General features: G+C 44.0%; 1 protein-coding gene across 1 annotated transcript in view; it reads left to right on the top strand.

Annotated features, from left to right (window-relative positions):
• Positions 1 to 10,987, top strand: part of NIPAL2 (NIPA like domain containing 2) — a 57,153-nt gene extending 46,166 nt beyond the window's left edge. Inside the window, exons 7-11 of the mRNA XM_076329356.1 lie at positions 2,601 to 2,736; positions 5,115 to 5,203; positions 6,925 to 6,988; positions 8,302 to 8,396; positions 8,712 to 10,987. Of these exons, the coding sequence (XP_076185471.1) occupies positions 2,601 to 2,736; positions 5,115 to 5,203; positions 6,925 to 6,988; positions 8,302 to 8,396; positions 8,712 to 8,806 (479 nt within the window). The 3' untranslated portion in view covers positions 8,807 to 10,987. The remainder of the gene's footprint in view (positions 1 to 2,600; positions 2,737 to 5,114; positions 5,204 to 6,924; positions 6,989 to 8,301; positions 8,397 to 8,711) is intronic.
• The last annotated feature ends 6,544 nt before the right edge of the window (positions 10,988 to 17,531 follow it).

Genomic DNA, 17,531 nt, shown 5'->3' on the forward strand with positions numbered 1-17,531 from the left:
AGCGGTTTCAGGAAAAATGTGTCATTATTTCTGCTCTATTAAAAAAGACACAAACAAACAAGTCCTGGTTCATGGGAACTTTTGAAATACTGACACTTCCCTCAAGCAGGAAACCCAGAACTGTGGCTGGCTCCGGTTCCTGCAGCCATCCTGGTGCCTGGCAGTCCCCACGAAGCTACACTCAGAGCCTTCTGCTTGCTCTCTGACCTTGCTGCTGAGCAAAGTGATGGGGGACTGAGAGGGCCCAGCAGCTTTGGTCCCAGCTGTCTGACACATTAACTACCTTTGGAGGGCCCTGGCTGCTGGAGGGGTGGACGAGGCTTGGGGTGGGGCTCTGTGCAGAAAATTCTCGGTGGCAGCTCGTGGAAGGGAATTTCTGCCTTTTCTCATATCTGCACAGATACATTCCTGGTGGAGGGTTTGTACAGATGTAAATGAAATGCAGAAAGGTTTCTTTAAAAAAGAAGGCAGCCTTTGTGCTTCGTTGGATATGAGAGCTACTTTCATTATGAAGAAAATACAGAGGTGATCGGAAAATCTGCAAACAGTTTGCTTAGTACAACTCTACAAGTTCATTTGGTGAGAATTATCTTACCTCATGTATATACTGGGAGTTATCATAAGTTTGGGGGGAAATATTTCAGATTAAAGTGGGATTTCCGAGTTTCCTGCCTTAACAGCTGGAAAGTGACATCATTTGTCACACTAGCCTTGGGGGGGTCATTCTATCAGAGATAGGAAAAACATTTCCTAGGTTTTGAAACTTAGTCCAGGGCTACTTTAACTAAAAAGATCATTCCATTTTTCAAAAAAACCCAAACCAACCAAACACCCCCCCCCCCGATGCTTTCTTTTCTCGTTTGTTAAAATTATAAGGGATGGAAACTGCTCTTTCATCAGAAACAATTTTTCAGCAATCTTCACCCTTAGTTGGACAATTCAAACCACTAATTTTTACCTGTAAGTGTTCCTTTAAAATAATAACTCCCCCATGTCAGAGTGCAAATCTCAGTTTTTAAGTAGGCTGCTTGTTGGGGCTTGAGTGTATTTTTTGGCTTTTTATCATACCATTAGCACCACTGCAGGCCAGGATTTGATCTCCTCTGCTCGCTTTTACTGCTGTGTTTGTTAAACTGCTCCACCTATTTCCATTACAGAGCAAGAAGTGAAGTACTAGGTTGTCATGAAAACAGTGAATTTCATGACGGTGAACAGGATCATCACAAGATGTGTGCAACTCTTAAACTCCCCCTGAACTTTTGGACTTGCTATAAGAAAAATGCTTGCAGTCAAAACCACAGACCTGAATATGTTCTTCTTCCCCCACCTTTTCTCCCAACCCTTGGCCTGAAGTTTTTGCACAGTGCAGTTCTCCTTGCCAATCTGAATTTTGCAGTTACAGGAGGATGAGTCAGACCACCGAAATCCAACACTCCTCAGCTCTGGAAGAGGGTGGAATTGGATCCCAGCTGGGGGACGGTGCTCCTGACAATTAATTACCTTTCTTCAAAGGTCATCTCTGCACCCTGACTCTTCTTATAGTTTTTAGTTTCTTTCGAATTTGTTACATTTTATTTGCAGTAATCACAGCCTTCTTGGGTTAGCTTCAACAAACCAAGAGCACACTCCAAAAGGAAATCTAGAGTAACTCTTAGATGAACTGTCAGCCCCTTTTCTAAAAGATGTATGTTGCAAGACTTCTCTGAACTGGCGACATGTATTAAAACCATTGCCTGCTCTCTCGGATTTGTTTGTGGTGATGCAATGACAGTGACTAAGTGGATTGAAAACACACTACTGAAGTATTCTATTCAGTAATGGTCTTAAGAGCCTGGCCCCTGAAACGAAACATAGACCCCTGTGTTGGTTGTCTGCTCTATGTGCATAACCAGTGGGGATAGTTAGGTGCTTTGTGATGCGATCCCAAAAGTCAGCTTCGGCCAGCTTTGGCCAGCTCCCATCTCAGCAGAGAAATCCTGAGGGTGAGGAGTTATTTTAGGCTGCTGGTGTCACATGCAGGCTGCTATTAGGACGTGTCCCAGCTGCTTTGAACAGATAACGAGACCTCTCGGACCTCTCCTGAATAATGCAACATGGACTCCGAATTAGCAGCTGGAGCTAAATGAAGTATGTCTGGAAGATGTGGAGGCTATTGTACCACCTCTCACTGGTAGTCCAGTGTTTAGGACATGTGCCCAGCAGTGGGAAATGGATCCAGTTCTTTCCTCTACCTGAGCTCAGCCTCTCTCACACACGCACACAGAGTGCTACCTTGCAAGATTTTTATCTGACTCTTAACCTCAGCTGCTCTGCTGAAAATGGGGAAACTTTGGGTAGATGCAGGGTTGCAGACCTCAGTGCTACAAGAACTTCCAAGCAAAACACAAAGCACATGGAGTTACGGCCACTATGAGTTTAGGCAGTAGCTTAGTGAGTGTTTATAAAATCACACGCTTGGCTTTAGGTGCCCAAATCCTGCCTCAGTGTGCCTTTAGTTGATCAGCTCTGTGGCTCTGACCCAGCACCTTGTCCTCCCTCACTGATGCTCTGATGTCCCTGCTGCGAATCCTGCCCTGCTAATCTCTCCCTTTCCCTTTCAGCATCGCTGACTGTCATTGCTGTAAAGGCTGTGGCCAGCATGATAACACTCTCTGCGAAGGGGAAAATGCAGCTAACTTATCCTGTTTTCTATATCATGATTGTTTTGATGGCAACTTCCTGTGCTTTCCAAGTCAAGTAAGTGAGTTTCTACTTATCTCCTAGCCTTTGTACCCATTTATCTGTCAGTTTTGTTCAGTATTGATATCGAGTCCAGATCCAAATTGCGCTTAAAGGCAACAAATTCCTGGCAGAGCCTTGACAGATGCATGAATTGCCTACAGCTGATTATATTGTTTATTTAGGCTTTATTTCTCAGTTTATAATTGATTAATTACACAGATGCTACCTCATCTCATTATCACCTTACACAAGGTCTTCCCAAATTTAGTTCTAGTTTTGGCACAGGTTTTGAACTTATGAAATGAAATTTATGTTTATGTAAATTTTTTTTTGTTACTTTTAGCAACCTTCATTGCTGAATAATCAAATGGCCACGTTTACCCTCATTATGCCTCTCTTTTCCCTAGCTTATGTCACTCGTCAGACCAAAGAAGAGTTTACCACTGCTTTCTCCCTGCTGCTGTTAAATCTGCCTGTTGTGTTTTGCTACCCTGTATGTCTGTACCTTTTTAGGAAACAGTTAACTTTTAGTGTGCAGGGGACATCAGAGTTTTCCCTGCTGGCCTCTGGCCTGTTAAGTGATTGTTTTATGCTGCCTTTGCAGATTGCTGGGGGTGGCAGCATGGTAAAATACAGCTTGCAGCTGAACAAGAGTGTCCATTCCCTTTATGCCGGTCCCTCTGCTTCAGGTGCTGATAGCATCATTCAGTAATCTCATCTAGACTGCTCCAGTGCGAGTCTGAGTGTTTACTTGCATGATTATTTTCCGGTAGAAGAGCCAACCCAGCTTTCTCGTGGCAGAACATACCATTCCCATGTGGAATCAGAAAGTCCATGCGTTATTATGCAGTGACTCTCCATGGCTGACTCAGGAACTCCCCTGTAACAGATTATAGAGTGATTTACATCCAGCTTGTCTTCGCTGGGAGACGAGCTTAGGGCATTTAAAATAGGAAATAAAAGCTTGGTAAATAGGAAGCTGCTGAATTAACCTCTCCTTCTCGCCAGTTTTTTCTTTCTTTCATTTGCTGGGTCAAAATTAAAACAGAAGTGAAATGTGCCTATTTCATTCCCTGGGCTCAGTGTGTCTGTCTTTCTTCTCTGTTGGACACATTTTCTAATGGAGACAGTGCTGTCAGTCTAAATTTTTCATTTTATTTGTTTCCTCTCTTATTTTATTTGACTGTCGTGCTGCAACATCCTCCTGGATTCAGTGCTGGGCCTTGGTATCACTGTTTTAGTCCCTGTGACCAAGTTTGTTGCAAATGGGAGAAAATAATGAGGTGTTTTCAATGACTTCAAAATCCTGACTATCCTGCGGATATGTAGGATTTCTTTATTTTTAAAGCACCATGGAGACTGTTCAACAGTTGCTAAAATAACCATGCAATTACTTTAATGGCTAAAACAGATCCAAGCTTGGATTTTTACTGTGCACATATATTGTACCAGTGAAACATTTAAGTATGGTTCTTTTTATAAGTTTTGAATACACTCTGCAGCCTCCTGATTTTTCTCTTTCGGTCTGAAATGCACCGTTCACATAACAGAGTATCTGCCGGTGCATCCGAGAGTTCACACTCATGATTCATCTCCCTATGGGTAAATGTTGATAGCTCTGGTCTCCCTAAGTGGGTTAATTGCTTTGCCGTTTTCATCTGCTGATGCAGACTGTGCAGGCTGCTCCATGGCCAATGTCTCTGTCCTGCAGGTTTGTGTGCAGTGTATGCTCCTGTGGTCCTGCACACTCTTGCTCATGATTCTGGTGAGGGTTTGTGTTGCCTTTTTGAGGAGCAGAAGGAGCTCAGGCTTGGAGCTGCCTTCCTGGACTTTCCCAGCAGGACAGAATGTGTCTGGGGTATAACTCCATGGATAAACATACAAATATGTGTTTTAGCCAAGTTGGATTGAGCAGTAGCAGCAATGTGGACTTCAGCAAAGCGAAACAGTTCCTACGAGGACTTGCGTGTTCATGTCCGTGCTGGAAATACAGCCTTATACAACCTGTTTAAATTAGAGCAACTTGTCCCTGGCTGCTCGCAGGCAGCACTGCTTCCAAGAACTGATGCAGACCATAAGCAGTAATACCCTAGCATTCCTCCCTTATCTGTGGCAGACGAAATTTTTCCAACACTGCTTCAAAGGACTCTCCAATGACAGCCTATGGCCAGAAGAATCCATGCCAACCTTCTTGCTTTCACCTATTTGTTTGTACTCTGCAGAGACAAAACCAGAAGGTAAATTCAATATACGTACACATCTTTCCAGGGCTACTTGCTATTGTTGTAAGAAATGGTCACACTTATTGCTAAACCGACATAAAGTGGCTTAGCCTGACTTAAAGTGCGATGAACCTCTTGTAGGCATGAGGTGCAATAATGCTTGTCTTCCAGGTTCTTGAATCAAGCAATGCATCTGTACGAAGTGACAGCAGTTGTGCCCATTAATTTTGTGTTCTTCACCACCAGTGCCATCATTGCAGGTTTGTTTCTGGCCTTCTGCCTCTACAGAATGATTTTCTAAACATCAGATTTTCAAGAATTACTGCCTGTGAGCAGGAACACGAACCAGTCATGTTTGTCTTCACAGAAATTTTTTCCTAAGTGACAGGTGTTTAAGTTCTGAAAAATGAGTAAGTTCACAACTTTTGAAGCAAAATAAAAATAATCAAATTCTAGCATTTCCAGAATTGATATGTACGGTTTACTGTGCCTTGCTGGCTTACTAGAAGTACCTGCATTTATCCTAGCCTCATCCTGACATCCAGTAAATGCATTTACCATGTGCACACCAGCCTCTCCATATCCGAACTGGTAGAGTAATTTTAACAGCCTGGCAAACTACTCAAATGACAACCAGCTGTGTTTCATAGTAGTTAGTGTATATTCTGTTTCAGAAGGTGGAATTCTTGGTTAAGTGAAGGAAATAAAATGACTCCAAAGACCTTTTAAGCATTTAACATTTTATTCTGGGTGAGAACTTTGAACTCAGCATTGTTAAAGAGGGACTGCAAATCTTGGAAATGGTGCACAGCGTAAGAACATGAGCAGGGAGGACGACTAAGATGCTGTATCAGCAATGAGCCAAAATGATCATGTTGTTAGAACATTTATGACTCATTTTAACACACACTGGGGGCTTTCCTATCATTGCTGTGCAGGAGTTTCTCATGCAGAGCTGCCATTAATGAGAAGGGGAGTCAGCTTCATGCACAGATTGCCTCAGCACCTGTGTTAGAAGAGACCTACACTTTGTGACTGAGAGGAGACTTGTGCCAAAAGGGGGTTGCGTTCTTGTGACCATATGGGGAATTTGGCCTTGTGCCTCCTTAAAAGATCAAGTACCTATTCAGGAATGGCTTAATAGCTTTGAGACTGGATACACATGCATTTGCACCAGGTTAGTTAAACCAGCGCAGGGCTTAGAAGAATAACCTCTGCTGAATCTTGCTGGGGTGCTCGTAGAAGATACCTCATGTCATGATTCCCCCAGTCACAGCCTTTGAAGATACAGTCACACATCAGCTGTGCTGGTTCACACTCTGCCGTTTCTACGCAAAACTATGCTCATCAGTGATTTAAAGCTAATGTACTTGGCTGTGAATTGGGGCAGCTGAGATCCAGATACACATCTGGTTCTGTCACCTCCACTGCAGAGGTGCTAATTCCTGGAAAAGGGGTGACCAGAAAGAGCTAGTGATCCCTTCAGCCAGAAAGATTTGGCAAACTTGGCTGCTGGAGCCCTTAACTTGGTGTAAACATCAGGGACACAGCTAGTTATCGAAAACCTGTTCCCAGTTGGAGTTAAGATGTCCACGTGGTCTGTTGGAGTGGCTTAACTAAATCCATGAAGAACCCGTTAGCTATATTGGTATGACTCTGCTTGTGAATAAGACCCTGAGTTTGACCTGCATAAAAACTGTTGCTGACAATGCAAAAAATACCTGCATCTGTGCAGTTACTAACACAGCACATGCTCCAACCTGATAGACTAAATCTTCTCCAGTCCCATGCAGTATCTTGAGAAAGCCTAGCTAATGGAATATGGGCACATAAAATGAACCCATCACAATGTGTATTAATACCTTATTTGGGACTTTTTTGCTCCGTTTGAGCATGACACTGCTTCTGACCCTCCCAGCTGTAATTCATATCACTTGGAAGCCAGTCAAGATCTGCAATTCTTGTTTCTGTCACATTCCAGGGGTCATATTTTATCGGGAATTCCAAAGTGCAGCTTTGCTGAGTGTGTTCATGTTTCTGTTCGGGTAAGTGTATCGGCCTAAAATCTGCACTAACGTTTGTACTGAAACAGCATTGCCTTGCGGAATCCCTTCTTTTCTCAGTAAGAAGAAACCCATCTTGTTATTAAAGCATTATGGAATAGCCATTATAGTAGGATAAAAAAACATTAAAGGAAAGATTGATGTCTGTGCTTTGGGGGTTTGGAGGCCTGGTTTTGAATCCAAATATGTAAAAACGTGAGACACTTATGGACTACTAATCTCATGATGGAATGAAAAACCAGCAGCATGTGTTCCTCCGGCAGGAAGGAGAAATCACTGCTCTCCACCAAATATCATGTTATAGGGGGTGCCTTTACAACTGCGAGAAACCTCCTCCCATGTTACCTTCCACTTGCATGTCCGGCTGGTCTTTGCTGCCATTAAATGCAGGCAATTACATGAGTTGCTCGCCTACGAGGCAGTACTATAATATCTCTCCCTCATCTTCCTGTGCCAAGAAAGAGACAGCATGCCTGTGGAAAAGTTCAGAGCATGCTAAGAAGCTGTTAACAATAAATGTTTGAAGAAGGGCCTAGATGTTGTGAGAGCAGAAACCTTCTGCTGGTTACCAGCACCGTAACAACTCTGGGGACAGGTGACAGTTACTTGATAATGGGTGTGAGATAGTTAAAAGCATCTCCCAGAACTGCTGGAGGAGTCTTGCCACGGTGCTGTCAAATAAATGGCTCTGCAGTTGGACCAGAGTAAGTGCACACAACCGTTATCTTGTTTGACTGCAGGAAAAGTGACAGAAAATGGAGATGAGCAAATTCAACCCATGTATTTGGCAGGCAGCAATTAGTGGTTGTGTGTCCAATACAGAGCGGATAGAAGATTTATCCAAGCATAGCAGTTTCTCATTGCTCCTGGCTTACAGCTTGCCCCTGAGACACACAGTCAAACGAGAAAAACAACAGAGATGTTGATTGTCTGCAGCTAGACTGAGTTGTTAATGAAATTGCAAATGCTAGAATGCTAGCTTAGATGCTCTGTGAAGATTTGCTCAGGGATTCAAATGTTGTGGTCTCACACTTAGAGGCATTTGATTAGGTATATATTGCTGAAAGTGTAATTTTGCCTGCGGAGCCTTTGGAACTGATAATAAAGCTTCAGGAGGCAAAAACTAGACTGAAAGGGAGCCCAAGATGAATTTATAGAGCTGCCAGGAAGAAAAGTTTCTTTATAAACTGAGCAGCTTGGGTTTGGAAGTCCTTGAAAAAGAAACTTGGAGAGAAATTCTCATCTCAGATGCAGTGAACTGTTTCTAATGATACTATGCCACTGTTATTTTGCAGGTGTCTCCTATCTTTCCTTGGTGTATTTGTAATTGCAAGAAATAAAAAAGAAGAACATTTACAAATTCCTTTTATTGACTGTGGACATATTCCTGGTAAGTAGGGCTTTTTTTCTGTCTCTCTGTTTAAAAATGAGGTATCAGATAATGGGATGACCTAGGAGAGTTGAGTCACAAATGTGCTCTAGTCATATTTAATAAATATACTGTTCTCTTATTTTCTATTCCTGTTCCCAACAGATTTTTCAAAGAATTTTTCAGAGTTTTTCCAAGCTATTGTTACAACCAGTCAAATGAAAACAATGATTACTGGAGCAAAGAATGTTTAAATGATGGATTGGTGGGGGATTTGTTTTATTAAAATTCTTCACAGAGTTGGTGTTTTTCCCTTCTTTCACCCCATTTCCTTAGGACAAAAATTGACAGGCAAAATACAACCAGATTCTCACAGTTCATGCTATGGCACTTTGAATAATGAAGATGACTTGGTGAAAAGTCCAAGCTGAAAGAAGAAAGTACCTTACATGCCAATTAACAGGAGGAACGCCACTGGAACAAGGATCAGCAGCACCTTTTTGTTGGACATATTCAAGTATATGTTGAACTCCTGTATGTTGATGAGTCATAGTATTACGTAATCCTACTTAATTTATCCCATGGCTGTCCCAAATGTGTTCTGAAGATAAAGGAAGCCTTAAGAAAGACTAAATAACCATTAATGAAACAGAACATTCTCCTAGTATCAATGCCTCTTGGGGATATTTTGAGAGTCTTAATTGCGTTGAAATGCAAATAGGCACAGAACAGGATTATAAAAATTCCCCTTTGAAACCCCCCCAGGTCTGTGTAGATGCTTAAAGACAAAGGTGGCAAATGAGAAGAATTTTCATAAGTGACTTCAAAGTACTCTACTATATGTATAATACCTTTAAAAATCTGATCCTTCCTGTTCAGGAGTCAAAACTGTGGGCATATATACAGTATACACGAATATGTACACAGAAAGTATTTTACATTACGTATAGAGGGAAAAATCCTGATTATCCTCTGCCATCAGATTAATTCTCTTATCTTCCAAGGAAATAAACACTTGTGAGAGGAGGGGGAAGGAAGAGAGCATTTGCCATAAACATAGGCACATGCGCACATGCACACATTTGTGATGCCCAGCCAAGGCAGAGCTAGGGAACCACGCCTGACATTTTACATCTTCCCAGGAGAGTCCAGTGCACTGAGCTGGACTGGGCTGGGCTATACTATCTGTTAGTATAGTCTAGCCTGAGGTTTGGCCTCTGTTTTCAGGAAAACAAGGTTTTAGTGAAGAATGTGCAAAGTTCTCCAGAAGGAATGGAGTAGCCAGGCTCCCTTCCTTGATGTGTCTTGGAAAAATAATCCTAAAAGAGAAAAGTAGGGCAACTCCTGCTTCCTTCCTAAACCACTGGTAATCCTGGATGAGGAAAGGCTGTAAAAAACAGGATCACAAATGGTCACGGTAACAGTACAATTTTTCCTTCATTAAATGGTAGTGTCTGCACACTGATTTGAAGAGCCAGCAGTGATTGGAACCATGGCAATGCAGGCTCTGTGTTCAGGTCTGGGAGGTCTTGGTGTCCCTCAGTCCCAGCCTCCCGGTAAGAAAGCTTCTTCTGGGCATTCATCGTGGGTCCACTTACCCCTGCCTGGTAGCACCGATCTACCTCAGCCAGCACAGTGGGGGGCAGACACCTCCTCTGCAGAAACAAGTGAAAGTGCTCTTGAAAACTGTTCGTGTCTTGGACAAGATACTTCTTTTAGGTTTGAATTAATCTGCAGTAATGGATAGGGGCCATAGGCTGTGTGTATTGTGTTTCAGTGGGATATGAGCAAATGAGGTCTGGTTTTTTTCCCCAAATAATTGTTTATTTCATTTTATAATACGTACAGCTGAAGATCCATAAGACAGTTTCATTTCAAACCCTACAAAGTGCACACAGAGCTGCAGTTTTTCCTACGCAGCAATGTCCCAGGAGCCAGGGTGCAGGGCGGGGGGTTGTGAAGTTGTTTTCCAATGTGGATCTTTTCCAGCTGGCACAGGACAAGACTCTGTCTGCACCTTACTTGTACCAGCTGCCTGGCTGTGGCCTTCCTTTCCCCTCTTACAGCTTGAGTTCAAGTTTCTAAAGCTTAAAATAAAAAAAAAGCACATTCTTTTTGTATGCTTTCTCCAGGGAATAAGGGCACACCTCTATCTTTTTTTTGCAAGTCAAATTTGAGCCACTTTCTAAGCCTCAAGTGAGAGTGTGTGCTGAAGATGGAAATAGGAGACCTACAGTTTTTCACTCTGGGACCTGGGAAACAAATGGGTGAAAGGATTTGGGTTTGTTTCTTTTTTAAATGATTGGCCTTGGGCATCTTTCCAAAACCTGTTTCCATGATTCAGGAGGGCTGGAGGAGATAATAAGGGTTACCAGATTTTCTCTTTAAAGCAGGAAATCAAATGTAAAAATCTGTGGCAAAAGTTATTATTTATTTTAAACTACTGTATTTCTTCTTGAACAACACTTCTTTTCTTCCTATGGGTTTATAAAAAAATTATAAGGGTTAAAATGTTTTCTGTAAACTTGAATGTAATTGAAATTAATTTATGGAGCAAAACACTGTCGGGAATTATGTGCAATTAAAACCTGTGATTTGACATGATTTTTGAGATGTGAGCACGTTCCAACGAATTAATGTATTACAAGATCGGAAAAACGCAGTGATGAGAACTCATTACTGCTCTGCCAAGAAAGGGACATGGTTTGTTTCAAGAATCAGTTTCTAATCAATGTCATTTTCAGATTCTGCTTGTGATATCTAGGTCGCAAACACCACAGACAAATGCCTGCTAAAAGAAAAGCCTTTTCACTGGAATACAAAAAAGTCTCTGGAGCCCTTCTCTTTAATAATGAGTTATTTTCTTGCGATGTTTTTCCTGACATCAAAAATGTGGGCCAGATATAAGCTGCAAAACTTGCACCTGCAGACTGAACTTTCTTGAACAGATCCTCCACGGGATCTGAGGAAATCAAACCACAGGAAGGCGTGGTGGGCAGGCAGCGGCTCACGTGGTCCCCCAGGCTCCAGCTTGGGATTTTTGACAGACCAGAACCAGCAGGACTCATTCAGTCCTTGTTCCACTGCTGGTCACGCTGCGGTAAGAGATGAAGTATTAACTGGCCATGGGCCTGGAAATGGGAGCTCTGGAGTAGAGCGAGGCCGTTTAATTTTTGCCATAAAATATCAGGATGCATTTACCAAATGGTTTCAGCTGACAATGAATAAATGAATTTTGGACTGGATTTGTATTTCTGCCCATGGTAGGGGCCTGGCATTCACCTGGCAGGCTTATTACCCGCTCCTCGCCACAGCCCAGCTTTTGGTGGCTTCATGTTTTGCGTGTAAAGGTACTGGTCACCTAATACCGAAGGAGAGAGGTCGGACATTATAGGGGCTTGAGCTTCTGTGCTTTGAAACTGTGGTTTCATGCACCTGGCGAGCTCCTTGAACGGTTCAGTGCTGCTAGAAGTCTCACCCTCTTTTTCCCAGCTGTGAGGTCCTGCGTGGCCTGTGGCTCTCTGTCAGCCAGGTCAGCTCACTCACCTCACAGAAAGCAATGGCTTTCTTCTCCTTGCTGGGTTGGCTCTCTGAGCTGAGCCAGCCAGGCTGACCGGAGCATTTGGTGGGAAGGAGCGGAAAAGAAGGAGAGGGAGTGAGACCTCTCTTCTTCAGGGGGAAGTATTACATTTGTTCTCTTCTTCTGAGGAGCTTCACCATACAGCAAGCATCCTGCTAAGCTCACTCCTCATGTGTCACCATGTCCCAAATGCAGCAGTTATGAGCTTCTAGCAAAACACTGAGCCAGGCTCACTGGGCTGTGCATAGTGAGCACTGAGTGGCTCCACATGGGGCTAAGATAGGCATCTTGTGGCACGAAGAGTGTCCTAAGGTCAGCTAGAAGCCCGGACACGTGTCTGACTATACAACTTGTTCTAAGGACTGATTTTTTTCTTTCCATTGTCTGTTTGCTGTAAGGTGCATAAACAGTGCTGGAAGGATGGACTGGGACCAAAAGTCTTCTGAACTCAAAATGGTCTCCCCTTGTGATCTTTCCTTCCAACCCACTTTACGCAGGATCATTGGTTATGATCTGTTGACTGGATACGTTGACTCTGATAACACTGGGGTGCAGATTATTAGACTGAGCTGTCTTTCAGCTTGCCCTTTTGTTACTGTCCTCTGAGGCTTAGCCTTTTTCGTGTTTAAATTTGTTTATTCCTTTTGGAGAAATCAGCTGGACTGTGTTAGCAACTAGTCCAAAGGAGAGAGAGGCTAATTACCATAATTATTATTATTGGAGGGCCAAGCTGGAAGATTTACAATCTGAGGCCACTTCAGGAGAAAAAGATAGAGAAATATTTAGTGCTCTGGATTCTCAGAAGTTTGAGAAATTCTGTGTTTGAAATATTTCTGGGTTCTGGGATAGAATTAGGGATATCAGTGAATAAATAGTGATTCCATATATTTTTGTATGTGGTTTTAGTTTGGCTTTTTTTTTTTTTACTGATTTGGGAGTGAAGGATGACTAGAGAAGCAGAGAGGACATAAGACATTCCCTTGGCAGATGGGAGATGTTTCAACCTTTTGAGGCTGGGAGAAATGTAGAGGCAGCACTGGCAAATACATCACTACATATTAAGCAGTCATGACCATTTAGAAAGGATCCTTGTCCTCTTGTCTGACAAGATCAAGCACATGTAGCTGTTCTGTCCCCTTAGGCTGCACATAAATGTATTTTTGAAACATGCTGAACCAGTCTCTGGGGTCTGGGCCCCATGAGCATCCTACCAATGCCTCTTTGGCACTTACTGCCTCACATGCTGAGCTCTTGCCAGGTCCTCCCTGTGTGGAAATTAGACTGTGTGGTGGGTATGCACCACAGGCTTACTCTGATAAGAAGATACAGTATTACGAAGGAATTTCCCTTGACCTGGGAAGTATTTATAGGGTACTGCCCTACAAGGAAGTTGCACAAACCTACAGTCTTTGATTGTGTTCCCTTTACTTTGTGACTCCCCCTGCAGTAAGCAAGGGCAATTTTGGGTCTCTACAGAAGCAGAATTATTGGCACCTCAGGAACTTCCAAGCACAACAGATGGACCCTAAATAAAGAGTTAGGTGGCTGCTGAGTAGGTTTCTTATTTAATCTAAATTCCAGTTTTTCAGTTAGGGCCCTCAAGTTTGTCCAAGCCTTTGAGGGAGAAAGTGCATTTAATAGTATAAATCTGCAGTAGCATTTTGATCGCTGATGGACTCAGGCATCGGTGCCAGGGGAATATGTGTCAGTTCACAAGGTAACGATGAGGAGGATGGTGTTCGGCAGCAGAATCAGAAATGTATTGCGGTGGCAGGAGAGTTTTGCATGAACACAGAGGAATGACTCCAGGGGACCACTAATACACAGTGGTCTCCCCGGACTCCTTGTTGACAGTGTCAACAAGGCATTTGTTGACAGTTTTCAAAGTAGAGCTACTGTAAAGGAATGATTAAACAGGTGGTTCTAACACTGACTGTTTTACATGAAGTGAATGTATCACTGTAGCCCACGGCACTAATACCTTAAACATGAAAAGTGGCCTGTGGCCATTGATGAAGGAGCCAATTTCTGTATTTGCTAGGTCACATTGGGAAAAATAGAAATGATTGATTTAAGCCTCCAGCACAAACATGCGCGTGCCAGCTCTCCAGTTGGAGATCTCCACTCTTGGAATAGGCATTGCCTTGCCCAGATGAAATCTTTGGAGTCTGCTGCCAGGTCTTTTGCCAGAATCATTAAACTGGTTGAAAGAACAGCACTGTCATTTGTCTTCTGTTTGATAGCTGGTGGGCATAAATCCAGAGAAGCACGAACGCAAGATCAGGATTTTTCTCTCCATTTGAAAAAAATCTTAAATGTTTTTCTTGAGTTTTAATAGCATGTGTACCAGGCCCAGAGCTTTATGCTGTCTAATGCTCTGTAATACCCTCAGCCAAGAGTAAGACAGCAAGCTTGCATGGCACAGAGGCTGCTAATTAGGCAATTCTTACCCGTCACTGAAGGTTACTGCTGGTAACACATCATACGGCAATAGAGTACAACAAGAAAGTACTGGAGCTTCTATTCAGTTTTCCAAGAACAGCTGTTCTGTGTTTTACAAGGGAAAGGAGCTGAGGAATATGATTTACTATTACTAAGCATTGCAGTTACCCATGTGTTTATTTTTTCCAGACAATATTTAACAGTTAACTAACAGGCACGTCCTGACAATACTGACTGGATGCTGGGTGCGTGGATGTGCTGCAGGATTTGATGCAGCAGTGTGAATAACGGCAGGTTGCTGATACGAGAAGGCAGCTCCATGTCATCTGGCCTGGCCTCCTGCACAACTCCAGTCAGGCAACATCCTCCAAGCACTTCTGTGTGAACCCTTTGGCCCATCTACAGAAGAAGGCACCCCATCCTCTCCTACTAGTCAAAGTAGAGGATCCACCTATGCCATTAGTAATTTGTACTAGCAATGAGTCATTGTTTGCTTTTGAACTGTGCCTTATGTCTATTTTAACTTGTCTGGATTTAGCTTGCAGCTATTTGTCTTTTGCCAGTGATTTAAAGCACTCGGTAAGTCCCTCTAGTAAAATACAGTAAGATGACTTGGGCTTTTCGCTAAGCCAAACAGACAGACCTTTCAAGTCTCTCACCATCAGACATTTCTGTCAGCCCTCAGATTGTTTTCTGTGGTTGTTTTCTGCTCTCTCTCCATTCTTCCAGTGTCTGCAATTGGCCAAATACAGAGTAAATATCAGATCCTAGCAGCACTGAAGAAGTAGCACAGATCTGGACCAGACCCAGTGTGCCGTGATCGGGTGCCTGGCTTCCCCTCTTCCCACAGCTGCAGCCCTGCCACCTCCCCCGGGAGGTGCCTACGCTTTCTGTTTTGACACTGTAATTTAACGGCGGCTGTTTCGCACGCCCAGAGATGCAGCAGCCTCGATTATTTTCAGCAATTTGACTTCTGACTCATTGCTGAGTTCGGTGACGGTCCAAAGAGTAGGTAACCCTGCTCAGAGGTCCCTGGGAGGCCCAGCACAGCAGGAGACCCTGAAACCCTCTGTCCCAGGGGTGGCACAGACATGGTGGCACCTGGCTATGGTAGTAAGCAACCTCACAGAGCTGCCCTTTCTCCAGCACCTGAGAGATTTGGGAGCTCTGCCCGGATTTGAGAGGAGGGTGACTCATTCAGTAACTGTTTAAGGTGTAGTAAGTAAATAGGCTCTGGGAGGGTGCCTGGATGTGGGGAGACCCTGCCCAGGTCAGTTGGTCTCTCCTCAAGGATGGTGATGGTGCACCAGAGAGAAAAGGTGCTGATATTTGTTATATACGACAGAAAGGCTTCTGCTCCCTCTGCCCCTTGCTGCTCAGAGCCTCACAGCGAGGATGTGTTTTGAAAGCAGCAGTTTGGGCATCTCCCCTCTGAGAAGACGCAAGCACCTGCTAACGCTGAATGGGGCATCCAAACCCCAAAGAGCAGCGGGATGTGATGCCAGCCCTGGCCTCTTTGGCTTGTTCAGGTGATCAGCCATTTGCTTGGGTTGTGGATGTCCCCACCCTGAGGTGCCCGAGGCTCCCCACAGGGTCCTGCTTCTGGGTGGACCCTGTGCTTCTGGTCCTGGTTCTTCTCCCTGCACAAGGGATGAGTCTCCCCCAGCCCTTTTGGGGATCTAGGTTTTGAAATGTATTTGTGTTGGAGAGAACGTTGTGGTGCATTTACAGCCCAAGGTCCCGTGCTACACTACAGAGCAGGCACAGCTATTTTGCTGGTACCCTTGCACTGTGAGTAGTTTGAGTTCAGTGCTTTGAGGTGTTTGGGGTGGTTTTTCTTAGTAATTTCAAATTAACAGATCAGTAATGTCACCTCAATTAGCCTGAGGTAATTTGTGGTGGAATTCTTCATTTTAAAAAAAAAAAAAGGCTGCTTTTAATAGTGAAGTCTTTGCAAATAAAAGGCCATGCTGGAGCACTTTGAATGTGATTACAGTGACTCACATTTTTAATGGCTTTTTTTTTATCTCAAAAATGGCTTTTTTCCAAACAAAGTCCTACAAGGCCTCATATAACAAACAAGGGTTACTGCTCTTTTCCACACATAGCATGAAAAATATCCTTGAGCGGAGCGAACTGCAGCCCATCTGCTGTAGCTTGGCCCGGCGCGCGGCGCAGCTCCCTGACCATTACGCATGGCTCTTGGTAAAGCAAAACACCTGCTTCCTGCACGAGGTCCTGCCTTGAGCCTCCCCAACGCTTCTCCAAGGAGGAAACCCATCCAAACCGCTGACGGGGATGACAACCTTGGCATTCCCTTTTGCTGCATTTGTTCTTATGCCATTTGTTGTTTGCTCAAGTGCTCTGCGGACTTTCGTCTTCTTTTCCATCCAGACTAGAAAAAGGCAGGCTGCGCCAGAGATAAATAGACTCTTACTTTCCTGTTTATTGCACTCCCTTGCTCTTCAGCTGCAGTCAGCAAAGTCTTCATTTGGGAACCCAAAAGGGCACCCTTGAAAAGGAAGGAAAAGGAAAGAGAGCAGTCTTGGGGCAATTTTGCCAAGGAGTGATCTGAACGTCAGCCCCCTCCTCCCTGATTCAGGGTCTGATGCTGCAGATGCTTAACTGAGCTGAGCCTTTCATGAATCCCACTTATGTCAAGCAAGTACTCACATGAATTCCAGAAGTATCCTGGATGTGTACTTCCCAGGCACTTTACCTAGACACTTATAGCGCAGACGAACCGTAATTTTGAAAGGCTGTGCTGAGTAAAAAATGGCATTTCCCCCAGCTGCTTGCCATCACGCTCCACAGCTCTGCCAGCTGAACGGACTGAAGCCAACACCATTACACAGCACACACTGAGCATCCTCGCGTTGCCTTCACTGTTGAAGGGAGACCTCCACTAATCTCACCGTCACTGCTCAAAGCAGATTAGGGACTGTATTAGGTTTGCATGACAAGGTTTTGGTAGCAGGGGGGCTACAGGGGTGGCTTCTGTGAGAAGCTGCTAGAAGCTTCCCCTATGTCCAATAGAGCCAATGCCAGCCGGCTCCAAGACGGACCCACCGCTGGCCAAGGCCGAGCCCATCAGCGATGGTGGTAGCACTTCTGGGATAACATATTTAAGAAGG

This window comes from Aptenodytes patagonicus, chromosome 2, assembly GCF_965638725.1.
Source record: "Aptenodytes patagonicus chromosome 2, bAptPat1.pri.cur, whole genome shotgun sequence".
Taxonomy (NCBI): Eukaryota; Metazoa; Chordata; class Aves; order Sphenisciformes; family Spheniscidae; genus Aptenodytes; species Aptenodytes patagonicus.